At 39.7% G+C, this 15,547-nt stretch overlaps 1 protein-coding gene across 8 annotated transcripts in view; it reads left to right on the top strand.

Moving 5' to 3' along the window:
* Positions 1-577: 577 nt before the first annotated feature.
* The window catches only part of neo1a (neogenin 1a), a 450,891-nt gene continuing 435,921 nt past the window's right edge, over positions 578-15,547 (top strand). For 3 of the 8 annotated variants that reach the window (XM_061974877.2, XM_061974881.2, XM_061974882.2), the window contains exon 1: positions 579-1,215. In XM_061974877.2, the coding sequence (XP_061830861.2) occupies positions 1,131-1,215 (85 nt within the window). In that variant the 5' untranslated portion in view covers positions 579-1,130. Of the gene's footprint in view, positions 1,216-15,547 lie in introns of all 8 variants that reach the window. The other 5 variants (XM_061974880.2, XM_061974878.2, XM_061974879.2 and 2 more) reach the window with 3 other exon arrangements.

Consider the following 15,547-nt stretch of genomic DNA (forward strand, 5'->3'; position numbering starts at 1 on the left):
ATGTTTATTTTAATGTACCGGTATAATTCTATGGCTGGATGTAATAAGGAGTCAGAAAAAATACAAATAAAAATACAATTAATTTTGATGTTTTTAGCAAAATATAGTAAACATTTATTTAGTTGTTTTTTTAAAATTAATAAATATATTTATTTTTAGGTAAGATAAACATAATAATACAATTTCTCTTAAGTCTGGATGATTTAGTTCTTGTCACCCTGTTGTCCTCCCGTCTGAAAAAAGTCTGTCCTCACTCAGGTCCGCGGCCTCCAGCTCCGGCTGAAAATTTTCGGGAGAATATTTGTCCCGGGAGTTTTTCGGGTGAGGCGCTGAATTTCGGGAGTCTCCCGTAAAATTCGGGAGGGTTGGCAAGTATGCCTTAGAAAAGTAGCATCAGATTTACCGCCCATCTGAGCACCCACTGGCAGAAATGTAGATGGGCGCCTATGATTGTACTGTACCTCTAAAACAACCTTATGGAAATTATAAAACAACATAAATTATACATTTTAGTATGAACAGGTGTTCGGAGTGGAGATACCAGCCCACGTTTTAGTGTTCGCCTCAACAAGCCGCCTGGATCCAAACGTCCGTGAGACTCCACGCCCTGTTTTCCGGGGAGCCCGATGAGAGCCAGCCCTCCACCACCACCACCACGTTGCTCCCTCACGTCCCGACCGTGAGCAGCGAGCCCCGGCCGAGATTCGTCTCTCTGCCTGGATGACATTCTTTTCTCCCTCTCAAGTGGCCGCGTCTCGTTGTGTGCTGGCGGCGGACATTGGAGAGGAAAAGTCGGCGTGTTAGCGCCTCTTCTCCCCACAGCAGCCTCGCCTGTTCGCTGCGCCTCGGCGGTCATGGATTGATTGTTTTTTTTTCCTCCTTCGACCTCTGCGTCCACCAAGTTGAGAAAAGAGTCTTTATAACCCGCGGCTCTTTCTTTCCAAGCTCCATGTTTCATCCGGACTCTTCTTTAACTACCTGGCACCGGATGAGTCTGCGCGGGTTGGCTCTTTGAACTTTTTTCTTTGCGTCCTTTTTTTTTTTTTAGGGGATTTTTTTTTTTTGGGTGTAAGGATTTCGTTCAAACCCCGGGATTCGTGAAGTCTGCAAATATTTATTCGTGAAAAGTGATGGCTGAGCGGGGAGCTCTGGGGCTCCTCTCTCTCCTCTCCTGGCTCACCTTTCTGTGCACGGCTGCAAAGCACGTCGACAAAGGTACACGTTTCACTCTTATTCACTCACCTTGCTGCCATTTTCACCCTTCAAAGTGCCTAAACTTGCATTGAAACAGCAGATTGTGTTGCGTTTTTGGCTAAATGTTGATGTTTTGTCTTCTAAATGCATCACTTTCAACGTGGAATTCAAATAATGCAAATGATTCACTATCAAGAGACCAGACAGCACCATCAGTCTAGCAGACATCTCATTACCTAAGTGTCAATACTTGATAAACACATTCCCAATTAATTAGCCTTTCACCGTCAGTCCAACTGGTGGTGTTCTGTTGGGAGAAACCCCACTGCCCACTGTGGCCATGGCAGACTAGCCCAGGAATGATGCCATACCGGCCCCCGAGTTCAGTTCAAAACTTAGGAGACCAACATTTTTGCAGCAAATTCCTACAAAACCCTAGAGTCCTCGTGTTGTGTACGGGAACTTGGACCACTGTAAACACTGTGACTACGTTTCCAAGCACTATATTAGTCTGATTTCTCAAATAGTTTGTTTTTATGTATGAAAATCAGGGCATCTTAGCGGTTCCTTACAAGTTACCAGCCCAGTTCTTGTTGTACTTGATGTAATATTGGCACCGATTAGAAATGTTACGTCTCCAATGGCTATCTATGCAATGATCTTAGCTACAAACATGACACTACTACCAAGAGGGTGTTGGTGGTGTTGATGCTGGTCCGAAGCAAAATCTGGTGGAAGGGAGTTGTTATGAAGGGATTTTCTGGAAAGAAAACCTTCACAAGTCTCGTAGATCATTTAAGCTCTGTGGATTGCTGAAAGTTGTTATAACTTCGAAGAAAAAGACAGTCTGTGCCTGTTTCAGATGAGGGTTGCCATTGTTGTGTACACACTTGCCCTTTGTGTCGAATATGGAGTTATTGCAGCAAATTCCTAAAAAACACTAGAGTCCTCGTGTTGTATGCGGGAACTTGGAACAGTGTAAACACAGTGACTACGTTTCCATGCACTATATTAGTCTGATTTCTCAAATAGTTTGTTTTTATGTATGAAAATCAGGGCATCTTAGCGGTTCCTTACAAGTTACCAGCCTAGTTCCTGTTGTACTTGATGTAATATTGGCACAGATAGAAATGGTATGTCTCCAATGGCTTATCTATGCAATGATCTTAGCTACAAACATGACACTACTACCAAGAAGGTATTGGTGGTGTTGGAAGGTATTGGTGGTGTTGATGCTGGTCCGAAGCAAAATCTGGTGGAAGAGAGTTGTTATGAAGGGATTTTCTGGAAAGAAAACCTTCACAAGTCTCATAGATCATTTAAGCTCTGTGGATTGCTGAAAGTTGTTATAACTTCGAAGAAAAAGACAGTCCGTGCCTGCTTCAGATGAGGGTTGTGTACATACTTGCCCTTTGTGTCGAATATAGAGTTATTGCAGCAAATTCCTAAAAAACACTAGAGTCCTCGTGTTGTATGCGGGAACTTGGACCACTGTAAACACTGTGACTACGTTTCCATGCACTGTATTAGTCTGATTTCTCAAATAGTTTGTCTTTGTGTATTTTTATGTGTGAAAATCAGGGCATCTTAGCAGTTCCTTACAAGTTACCAGCCCAGTTCTTGTACTTAATGTTCGCTGTAATATTGGAACAGATTTGAAATATTACGTCTCCAATGGCTATGCAGACAGTATCAAAAATGAGCTTAGCTTCAAACATGACACTACTACCAAGAAGGTCTTGGTGTTGTTGATGCTGGTCCGAAGCAAGGTCTGGTGGAAGAGAGTTGTTATGAAGGAATTTTGTGACGGAGAAAGTCTCGAAGATCATTCAAGCTCTGTAGATTGCTGAAAGTTGTTTTAACTTTGAAGGAAAAGACAGTCCGCGCCTGCTTCAGATGAGTGTTGCCATTGTTGTATACACACTTGCCAGTTGTGCTGAATATAGAGTTATTGCAGATCAGTTTGGAGTGAACAATTGCAGCGTGAAGAGGTTTGAGTGCGCTTTCTTCTTTGTAATATGCCTACTTCAGTCTCTTCCATCTCACTCATATTTGTTTGGGGGTCCGAATGAAACCGGCATTCTCAATTTCCTACTTTCAGTTTATTTTTTTCTTTCACAGATGCACCTAAAATGTTCCGTTCTTTTCATTCGTGACACAAACAAACAAGTTCCTCTTCATTCCAGTTGTTGCCTATGTTTTTATTGAAGGGGATCCGCTTCCGAGTTATATCCTGCACTTTGAGGCTGGTGCATGCGGGACACAAGGGTCACAGCCACTCCAAAGATCTTGTTTTCAATCGCATTATTTAGGTGTGTTAGTCCGACTTTTGAAAAGCCAAAAACGATCAGATTAAGGTGTTTCTATAGGTTGTTGAATGTTGCCTTTGAGACAAATTAATTGAGAAATCAGACTATATTAGTGCATGGGAACGTAGTGATTGGCAGATACTTACATTGACATTTTGACTTTGCTAACAAACATAGGACACAGGGGTCCTAACTTGTGATTTAGATAACTGGGATGTTCCTCAAGGCACCCCTTTAAGTCCTCTCCTTTTTGGCAGTTACACATTTTTGTAATGTCATTTAGGTAACTGAGGTGTTGTTTAGTTCAGATGCAGTCAGTCATCGTGTGTTCCTTTTTCTTTAGTTATACCAGAGTTCCTTAAGGTACTATGTTAAGTCCTCTCTTTTTCATCATTTGGGCTATTCAACTGGTGGCCAAAAAACTTGTGGGATACTCAAATTTTCGCAGCAGATCTCTGATAGAGATTATCTTTGACTAGCTTTTTTAAAGAAGGTCCTTCAAAACAGACAATAAATAGACCAAAATCAAATGTCTAATGTAGAGGATGCTGGTTCTCCGGAATGTACAAAATAAGACTAATAGTCAAGTGAGAAGTCCGGCCTTCCGATCCTCAGCTTTCTGGAAATGTGACCCCCAAAACAATTTATTTGAATATCCTGGCCTATGGTAAGACATCAGGGAGGTATTGATTGCAGCCTTAGTTCAAGTCACAGTTGGCAATCTGTTGCCATTTTTAGAATAATGACCGTAAATGGAGTTTATCACATGCCTCATCTTGACTGTGTTATCATGGTTATTCAAGCATGTGTTTATTCATCCTGGACAATTCTCCCATAGTTGTGTGAGAGGGGGAAAAGCTGCCCATGTGCGAGGAAATGTTTGTTTTTGCCTCATAAAGAAGATTAGGCCGGACTTGTGCATGGAGCCCATTGAAAGACACTCTCCTTTCTGCACTGGTGTAAGTAGGATATAGACGAGAAAGGGTCTCTGGAAAAAAAAAAGCCCCTCCTTGGTTTTTGCAGGAGATCCTCACAAAAGAGGGAGTTGGGGGTAGGGTCAAACAGGCTGACTGTCTGGAAAGTAATAAAACCAGGAGATTAAGGGGGCGAGGGAGTTCCTTTGGGAGGTTTGATTGATTCCAGAGAATTGGGCTGAAACCCACACACTGAGGAGGAGTCTCAAATTACTAATTATGGGTTACCACCTTGAAAATATCAGTTTATTCAAAACACATTTATTTGCGGATCTCGCCATGGCCAGAAGTTTTCAAGTCAAAATTGGCCGAGTTCCCTTTCGGCTTTGGACGGATTTAACAGATTACCCCGCTCTTTAATTAAAGTTGTGCATATTGGTTTAAGTTTAGCTGCGTTCCTTCCCCAACTCCTCACTCTCCCTTAAAAGTTGTGGTAGAATTCCACAAAAAGTTAGCTTTTTGTAAACACGTTGCTGTTGGCAGTGTTAAATCCACTTAGGTCCTATCTTATCTCTGTAATCCTGCTGGGACTAGGTTGTGTGCTGATTGTCTCCCAGCGGACAATGCAAATAACTTGCTGAAATGTGTAAACATTTGGCCACCGTCTCTGCTTTTACAAAAGCCTTCTGCGTGAGGCTTTATCGTCACGGACCACCTTAGATGCAAGACTGCCCAACCTTTTAAAAACAACTGTTGTTTTCATTGGCATGCCGATGTCTTCCACTCTTTCCAAAACACTCCAGTCTGTATTTTTGGTCAATGAATTCCAGAGTAAAACATTCTGTTGATCATCAAGCATGCATACTTGTTTTTGGCACACGTGTTTAGGATTGCAATCTATTTGTGGTGTTGGGGCGGGGGCTAGATGATGTCATTGTCTAATTTGCATAATTGGCCAGACAGCATGTAATTGTAATAGACGCAGTAGGAGAGAGGAACTCTGTTATGGGAGAGACAAAAAGTGAGTAAAAAACATGGAGCGCAAAACAAACATGTTTAGAAATACAAATTAACTTGCTTCTGTGGCTTTTTTCCCCATTTAAAAGCTTTTTTTCTTCTTTTTTTTTTTACAAACAACAGGAGCTGCCGTTGAGTGCTTTCATAGGGGTGAGCAGCAGCTTGTGCTGCCTGTTGAGAAAAGAGTAATACGTGCTTTCATGTTAGGCTCCAATAACACTGGAAAAAGCTGCTAGATTGGAAACACTGATCCTGCTTGTTTGGTTCTTATTCCCTGGTAGACCTGTTCCGTATAAGGTTTGCTAAAAACCGCGGTTGAAACACTACTGTGCAGAGTTGTATTCACAAGCTACACTCAGTCAGTCCCATTGTATTGTGTTTATGAGTGAGTGTAAACAAGTAGCGGAATATCTACCTTTGGCGCTCGCCTGAAATATGTAAAATAGCTTGTTTGTTTAGTCCAGGGGTCGGCAACCCGCGGCTCTATGGCTCTTTAGCGCCGCCCTAGTGGCTCTCTGGAGCTTTTTCAAAAATGTATGAAAAATGGAAAAAGTTGAGGGGAAAAATTTTTGTTTTTGTTTTAATATGGTTTCTGTAGGAGGACAAAAATGACACAAACCTCCCTAATTGTTATAAAGCACACTGTTTATATTAAACATGCTTCACTGATTCGAGTATTTGGCGAGTGCCGTTTTGTCCTACTAATTTTGGCAGTCCTTGAACTCACCTTAGTTTGTTTACATGTACATCTTTCTGCGACTTTCTAGGACGTGTTTTATGCCACTTATTTTTCTGTCTCATGTTGTCCACCGAACTTTTAACGTTGTGCATGAATCCACAAAGGTGAGTTTTGTTGATGTTATTGACTTGTGTGGAGTGCTAATCAGACATATTTGGTCAGTGCATGACTGCGAGCTAATCGATGCTAACATGCTATTTAGGCTAGCTACATGTACATATTGCATAATTATGCCTCATTTGGAGGTATATTTGAGCTCATTTAGTTTCCTTTAAGTCATATTAATTCAATTTATATCTCATGACACACTATCTGTATGTAATATGGCTTTTAATTTTTTGCGGCTCCAGACAGATTTGTTTTTGTATTTTTGGTCCAATAAGGCTCTTTCAACATTTTGGGTTGCCGACCCCTGGTTTAGTCTAATTTGGCTCTTGAGATTAAAATGTACGTATTTTTCGGGCTGTAAAGATTACTGGTAATAATGATAAAACACAGTAAAATTCCTGATGTTTGTATTACCGTTTTAAATGTTAATTATTGAAAAATCGCAATTGATTACTACACTTTGTTGAACAGACGTCACAATGATACTGCTAAATGCCTGGAGAAGCAGTGGTAGCGCACTGATCGCTAGCTCGCTTAAATTCTAACATGAAAGCAAGACACATTAACGTCTTTCCCGTTACAAACTAGGGCTGCAACTAACGATTATTTTGATGAGTCAACTAATTGGATTATGAAGTGTACACCTATTCAATGGCTGTAATTCAGCCATTGGTTTTAAATTAATCTTGAGATATTTTTAGGCATGTGCTAAAAAAAATAATTAATAACTATTAAATTTATGTCAATTTAAAAGCAAGGACAGGTATAAAGTGCTGATAAAACCCATAATAACATTTTTATAAAAACAAAGAAACAAAAAAAGTCCTTTGTGTGATAATGTGTTTAGAAAGCTGCACATACTGTAGGTATATAGATAAAGTTGAGTTACAATGATAGTTAAAACTGTTTTTCACACAACTTTGTCTCTGTTGTTGGCTCGCTAGGTTAAAAAGCTAACGTACTGTCACAAAAAGCAAGGTCCGCTTTGCAAATAGAGAAAGTTATGTGTCTTTGACGTGTTAAGGGGTGAAATGTTCCCATACTTTCGATGTTTTCAACCTTTGTGGTGTTTCCAGTGGCGACAGCCATTTTTCCTTTTCCTGTTGCTGGCGGGCACGCTGACTGGCGCAAGTTTGTTTCCATCTGGAAGAACACTGGCGATGACGTCACCGACTATTGTCGACAAACGAATTTGTCCGCGACAAGTTCTATTACCGATTTATTTTTGTCGACAATGTCAAACAATCGTGGCACTCCTATTACAAACGTCCTAACCCAATTTAAACTTGTAAAAACGCATCGCTCTCTGAGCAACTGAGCTGTTCAACTGTGCACATTGCACCTACAGGTTAGCGCCTTGCATGGCAGCTCCCTCCATCAGTGTGTGAATGTGTGTGTGAATGGGTAAATGTGGAAGTAGTGTCAAAGCGCTTTGAGTACCTTGAAGGTAGAAAAGCGCTATACAAGTACAACCCATTTACAGGCTGTGCTTTCTTTGGACATACAAGTAAAGGAAGAATTTCCATACATGGGCGTGTCTACAACAGGAAAATAAAACACAAACTGGACGTGTGGTAGTTTTGGCTTTGTAATAAGGACCAGGAAAAATTATATAAATATAAATATTTGTACCGTATTTTTCGGACTATAAGTCGCTCCGGAGTATACGTCGCACCGGCCGAAAATGCATAATAAAGAAGGAAAAAAACATACATAGGTCGCACTGGAGTATAAGTCGCATTTTTTGGGGAAATGTATTTGATAAAACCCAACACCAAGAATAGACATTTGAAAGGCAATTTAAAATAAATAAAGAATAGTGAACAACAGGCTGAATAAGTGTACGTTATATGAGGCATAAATAACCAACTGAGAATATGCCTGGTATGTTAACGAAACATATTATGGTAAGAGTCATCAAATAACTATAACATATAGAACATGCTATACGTTTACCAAACAATCTGTCACTCCTAATCGCTAAATCCCATGAAATCTTATACGTCTAGTCTCTTACGTGAATGAGCTAAATAATATTATTTGATATTTTACGGTAATGTGTTAATAATTTCACACATAAGTCGCTCCTGAGTATAAGTCGCACCCCCGGCCAAACTATGAAAAAAACTGCGACTTATAGTCTGAAAAATACGGTATTTAAAATATAACTTTCCTCTGATTATAATCCTCTCAGCGATCAAGGTTGAGAGGAAAGGAAATGTCAACACAACCATGGAAACCAATCAATGGGAACACAATTCTGAACCACTTAAAAAAAACGTTTAAAAATTAAGGTGCAACAATAAGAAATACGTAAGAAACACCTAATAAAGTGTAACAAAATAGTGCAAAGCGTGATATAATAATGCTCGTATGTTGCAGCACAGTACAATCCATCAAGCGGTGCGGCTTCATAACTTACCAAAGTCGTACTAAAACATTTTGTTTGATTTTTGAGCGCCGTGTGTAATGTTAATGGGACATATAAAATGTTGGTGTTGTTTACTTGAGTCATAGTGCAGTCTACACGTATCTCTTATGTGTGACTGCCATCTACTGGTCACACTTATCATTTCACCATGTACCAAATAAAACAGCTTCGAGGTCGGTAAGCACAACCAAAATTATTCCGCACATAAGGCGCACTGTCGAGTTTTGAGAAAATGAAAGGATTTTAAGTGGGCCTTATAGTCTGAAAAATACGGTATGTTATTTAACACACAATTTAACCAAAATGTGTGCATCCTAGTAAAATGTGAATCATCTCCATGTAGAGATGGAGCGTGATGCAGAAACACCTGCTGTCTACTGTATCGACTATATAGTTTAGTGATTATTTATTTATGGGCTCAGAGTGGGTATAAAGTCCCAACAACGTTCGTTTAGAGAGTTGGATAACCGTGCACTTGGCCAAGTGTTTGATTCATCTGCCTCACTAATGAACTCCCTCCCCCCCTCGGAAGTATTTTTGGTCTGCCATGTGCAAGTGGAAGCCCGGTGTGATGCGGCTCAGTGCTATTGATGCAAGGTCGAGTAATGATCCTGCCACTTTATTAACATAGTAAGAACCTGTGCGTACTGCCACTATTGTTGCTGCAAAGTCTGTGTGTGCTGGGGTTCTTTGGGGATCCAAATGGCAGCGGTTACTGAAATCACTTGCACTAACTGTCACAGTTTATCACGTGTAATTGTCAAGGGTAGATCTAGATCAATATCTCTTGAATGGACGGCATCACATCTGCTGGCGCTTCTATCAGAGGGTTTGTTGGGGTTCTGCTTTCAACTAATTTCAGCTTTGGGTTGCCTATTGTGGCGCAGTAAAAAGACCATTGGCCTTCAGGTCGACTAACGAGTCTCTCCTGTTGGCTCATTTGTCGTCAATGAATATTGTTTATAAACATTGTGCTGCAGGGTTTACGACTTTATCTACATTTTGTGCAGTCAGCGTCAACAAAGGCGTCCATTATTTGCGCAATAAAAATAATGGACCTTTCAGAATTTTGCATGGTTCCTTTCTATATAGCACAATTTGCGTGCATCCGCCATCAGCCTCTGTGTGGTTTTTTTGAGTGCTTGCACATTCATTTGTTGCTACATGAGCTCTCTTGCCACCGTTTAAACTCTATAATTTCTCCTTGTTTATTGATTGTTTTACTGCTACTTGTTTAAAATAAATCATGTAATAGCCTCGATTGTAGACTGGACTGCAAAGTAGCTGCTGCAGTAAACACAAAGAGGTCCAAAGCTATTCATGGACAAACCTTTGACTTCTTCTGGCCCTCTGGTAAAGTCAAATTGTCTTTTTTTAGAGCAGCTGTTCACACTGTTGCTCAGTGAGACCTGTATTGCAACTAGGGATGTAACGATAAACGGTATGATGATAAACAGCGGTACAACTCTCGACGGTTGGTATTACCACTTTAAATAACATTATCGTAAAACGGTAATTGTTAAAACTTTGAAAAATTAACGGACTGTTGACCCTGCTCATTAACTGAAGAAGCAAGCTAGCGCTAGCTCAAATGCTAGTACGAATATGAGAGACGTGAATGTCTCTCTGCATTAAGAAACAACATACCCCAATATAAACTGTCTGAGAAACTATCAGAAATGCAACCAATATTACATTCAGATGTGTCATGAGATATGCAAATATAAATTAAATACGTAGAGGACATAAGTAAAGGAAATTAAATGAGCTCAAATATACCTACAAACGAGGCATAATGATTCAATATGTACATACAGCTAGCCTCAATAGCATGTTAGCATCGATTAGCTTGCAGTCATGGATTGACCAAATATGCCTGATTAGCACTCAACACAAGTCAATAACATCAACAAATCTCACCTTTGTGCATTCACGCACAGTATACAATGTTTGGTGGACAAGTGAGTTTTTCCTTGCCCTTATGTGGGCTCTGAACCGAGGATGTCGTTGTGGCTTGTGCAGCCCTTTGAGAAATTTGTGATTTAGGGCTATATAAATAAACATTGATTGATTGATTGACAAAATGAGACGGAGTGGCATAAAACACCTCTTTCTGTGGCAGCATCGGAGAAAGTTGTACATGTTAACATACTCCGATGAGTTCAAGGATCGCTGAAATTAGTAGGACAAAATGGTGCTTGCCAAATACTCTCAGCAGTGAAGCATGTATAACATACACAGTGGGATTTTCTAACAATTAGTAAGGTTTGTGTCATGTTTGTATATTAAAACAGAAAATATATTTTTTTCCATTTTCACACATCTCTGAAAGAGGTCCAGAGAGCCACTAGGGCGACGCTAAAGAGCTGCGAGTTGCTGACCACCGCCATAAATAAATAACAGGTACTACACTTGATTGGTATTGGCCAATCTTACCTATATATCATCGAAATCGCCAACATAAAACCCCGATTGAAGCATCCCTAGTTTGGATACATTTTTCCAGACATGAAGTCATTCAAGACTTAGAAGGAGATGTTTCCCAGCTGGCCTGTTGTCACCTTGAAACGTGCCTTGTTTATTCCCATTTATTGCTCCACCAGTTCTATCAGTAAAAGTACTAAAGGGACGTTGGTACACATGGGACACAGGATGAGACTCAGGACACTTTGACAGTAAATTCTTCTGCTGCTTCGCGTGGATGATTTACTACATCTTCGGCTATTTATATACTGCAAAAGACGGTCTTCGACCACATGCAGTGAATGTTCTTCTGGTCCACTTGCGCTCGTCCTCTCTGTGCCTGTTGGAGCTTTTAAATACAATCAAACAGAACTAAAAGAATGTCAAGAGACTGTCGCAGATTCCAAGTATGACTATGTTTCCTAGACTTTATTGCAAACTGAGGAATGTCACATTTGAACATTCTTCTTTATATAATGAATATTGGGAAGCCTCACTCTTTGTTTTTTTTATCTTCAGTCAATGTTTGCTTTTTATTAGCTCTGCCGCATGTTCGCCATGGCAAGGCTTAATGGCTTCTGGAGAAGAAGAGACGTCCTTGGAGCTGACATACAGTATGTATAGTAGCAGCAGAAGAAGCAAAGTACATGTTATGCAAAAAGGTTTCCAGTTTGAAATTAGGACAGGATATTTGTAGGAGTGTTTATTGCTATTCAGCCTCTTTGCAGTGGTCTACTTCAGCTTCTGTGATACTTTGATAAACACAGAATGTCACACTTGTGTACTGAAGCCCTACTGTACCAATGGTATCAATGATAACCGGGGTAAAAATCCCGACTGTCAGTATTACTGTTTTAATAATGAAATCATCGAAATACCGTGATTGATAAGTGCAATTTTATAAATTCACGGACTGACTGACGCTGGCTCTCTAGCTTTAATGCACAGGTGTCGAACTCAAGGCCCGGGGGCCACATCATTTTGAATGGCCCGTGAAAGCTTGGAAATAATATGCAACAATGAAGTACTTTATCTTTCTTTCTTTTTCTATTTTGACTATACTGCATGCAGTCATATATATCTTTTGAACTTCATCCATCTAATAATGCAACAGATATTATATCATCATACATTCTAAACATTTTTGGGGTAAAAACATACATAAATATCTACTTAGCCTTATGATTTCAAAGCAAGTTATCCATCAAATTGCACAATGTAAACATGACAATTATATACATATATTTTTAAAAACAGCTTGGTCTTCAGAATCCTACCGTAAGAAAAAAACAGTGGTACCATTTTTACATTGACAGTAATACTCTGTGAAAACAGCAACAATATTTGTTCATGCAAAAAAACAAACAAAGATTGGCAGCTCAATCACCAGAATTTTACAGTAAAATAGAGTGACCATTTTACTGTACATTTTATGGTAAGATTCTGCCATTTATTTTTTTTACCGCAAAATCCTCTTTTTTTTTTCTTAGAGTTTAGGTAAAATATACATTTACTAATCAAATGCATAGGTAATGATATGACAATATTATGCAGCTAATCCTTATACATGTATGTTTCTTTTATTAATGTTACAAGCGGCTGGCCCTCTGAAACTGCAACGTGGCCCTTTATGAAAACGAGTTTGACACCCCTGCTTTAATGCTAACATGAAAACAAGAGCCATTAACGTCTTTCCCCATTAAGAAACCACATACGGCAATGTAAACCTATATAAACGCATTGGTGTCTGAGCAAGTAAACTGTTCAATTGTGTACATTAAACTTACAAGCTGTGCTCTCTTCGGACAGAGTGACCGTTCTACACTTTACAAGACGGATGGGATTTTATGGTGCGTTTAAGGACCACAGAACGGAGAAGGACACAGTGCCCACCAGAAATATTAATTATTAACTGATTTTTTTTGTTACGCACTTTTCAGTTAAACATATCTTAAAATGCTAAAGTACAAACCAATATTTAAAACAATACAAGTTTAGCCATTAAAACAGATATAATACTAAGATTAAAAAAACTATCAGTGGAGCATAAAGAACACAAAACATGCAAAATAGTGGGTTTTCTAACGGTGTGCCTATTTATTTTGGTTATTTAAATTAAAACTTGATCTAAAGTTTTCAGCGTGTGCACATTCAACAACACCACAATAAAGTTAAAGTACCAATGATTGTCACACACACACTAGGTGTGGTGGAATTTGTCCTAATAATGATAACCTTGATCATTTTGGTCACAATAACCGTGATATGATAATTTTATATTCTTACATCCTTAATATCCCAATATATATTTTTTGCATATTAATGACAATTGAACTATTTTTAAAATGGGTTACAAAAGCTCCTATTATGGCATACCGCGTTATTTCCATTGTATTATTTTCTACCAAGGGCCCCAATTTAGCCAGGTGCGACCTAATTGGTATCACTACTGTCAATATGTGTATTAATCCGGTCACCTGTGTTTACATTCAAGAGCTCTAGCTTAGCGGTTAGAATAGCTTGTCGTATCCTCTTGTGTGTAGTGTTGCATATTAAGCTATTCCTTATCCTCAGGTGATAATTATACTTGTAAGGAACCTTTTTTTTTTTTGCTCGGATTAGTGACTTAGAACTGTAGGACATTAGCCACAAGCTTGCAAGAGAGGACACTGCAGCTTGTTTCTGTCAAATTTTGGGAAACAGAGCCACAATGTGTCAACAACATGCTTCATTAGTGAAGTGAAGTGAATTATATTTATATAGCGCTTTTCTCTAGTGACTCAAAGCGCTTTACATAGTGAAACCCATTATCTTAGTTACATTTAAACCAGTGTGGGTGGCACTGGGAGCAGGTGGGTAAAGTGTCTTGCCCAAGGACACAACGGCAGTGACTAGGATGGCAGAAGCGGGGATCGAACCTGGAACCCTCAAGTTGCTGGCACGGCCACTCTACCAACCGAGCTATACCCCCCAAATTACAAAATGATGATAGTATGAAAATCTCTATGGTCACCTATATTTATATAAGTTACCATATTTTCGGACAATAGAGCGCACCGGCATGCAAGCCACACCCACACAATTTTATAAGAATTTTTTTTCCCCATATATTAACCGCACCAACCTTTGAGCCGCAGATATATACGTTGCAAAATGAATATTTACAGAGAAAGATTTTGTAAATGCTTACTTGCATACCTTTGTTTTTCCCTTATGGTGTCTGTAACATGCCTGTAAAACGGCTGATCAAACAAAGCATTCCCCATCTCCCGAATTAAGAGGTCTCAAAGTTGGCAATTATGATCTAGTATACTCTGGACTGAAGCTGTGTGCCTTCATTGTTTTTGTAGCTGTTGTTTTGAGGCATGTTTAAAACAATTTTTTTTTTAAATGCACTTTGTGAAAGTCAAAGTATAGTATTTCCCATCGTTGTAGTGGGTATTAGGATTATCTCAGGGAGAGCATGTCCCAAATTCCAAGCTGCTGTTTTGAGGCATGTTAAAAAAAAAATAATGCACTTTGTGACTTCAATAATAAATATGGCAGTGCCATGTTGGCACTTTTTTCCATAACTGGAGTTGAAGTTGTTCTCTTATTTTGGAAAACCTTGTTTTTGATTGATTGATTGAAACGGTGGAAGAGGGGTTAGTGCATCTGCCTCACAATACGAAGGTCCTGAGTAGTCTTGGGTTCAATCCCGGGCTCGGGATCTTTCTGTGTGGAGTTTGCATGTTCTCCCCGTGACTGCGTGGGTTCCCTCCGGGTACTCCGGCTTCCTCCCACCTCCAAAGACATGCACCTGGGGATAGGTTGATTGGCAACACTAAATTGGCCCTAGTGTGTGAATGTGAGTGTGAATGTTGTCTGTCTATCTGTGTTGGCCCTGCGATGAGGAGGCGACTTGTCCAGGGTGTACCCCGCCTTCCGCCCGATTGTAGCTGAGATAGGCTCCAGCGCCCCCCGCGACCCCAAAAGGGAATAAGCGGTAGAAAATGGATGGATGGATGGATGATTGAAACTTGTATTAGTAGATTGCACAGTACAGTACATATTCCGTACAATTGACCACTAAATGGTAACACCCGAATAAGTTTTTCAACTTGTTTAAGTCGGGGTCCACGCTAATTAATTCATGGTAAAGTTACATTGATTAATGCATCCAGCGGGGCATCACAACAAAATTAGGCATAATAATGTGTTAATTCCACGACTGTATGTATCGGTATCGGTTGATATCGGAATCAGTAATTAAGAGTTGGACAATATTGGAATATCGGCAAAAAAGCCATTATCGGACATCTCTAGTCATGACATTACCATAGCAGGTAGACATTTGCATGAAAACACTCCTACACACATCATACTTGGGATG

Source organism: Nerophis lumbriciformis, linkage group LG15, assembly GCF_033978685.3.
Source record: "Nerophis lumbriciformis linkage group LG15, RoL_Nlum_v2.1, whole genome shotgun sequence".
Classification (NCBI taxonomy): Eukaryota; Metazoa; Chordata; class Actinopteri; order Syngnathiformes; family Syngnathidae; genus Nerophis; species Nerophis lumbriciformis.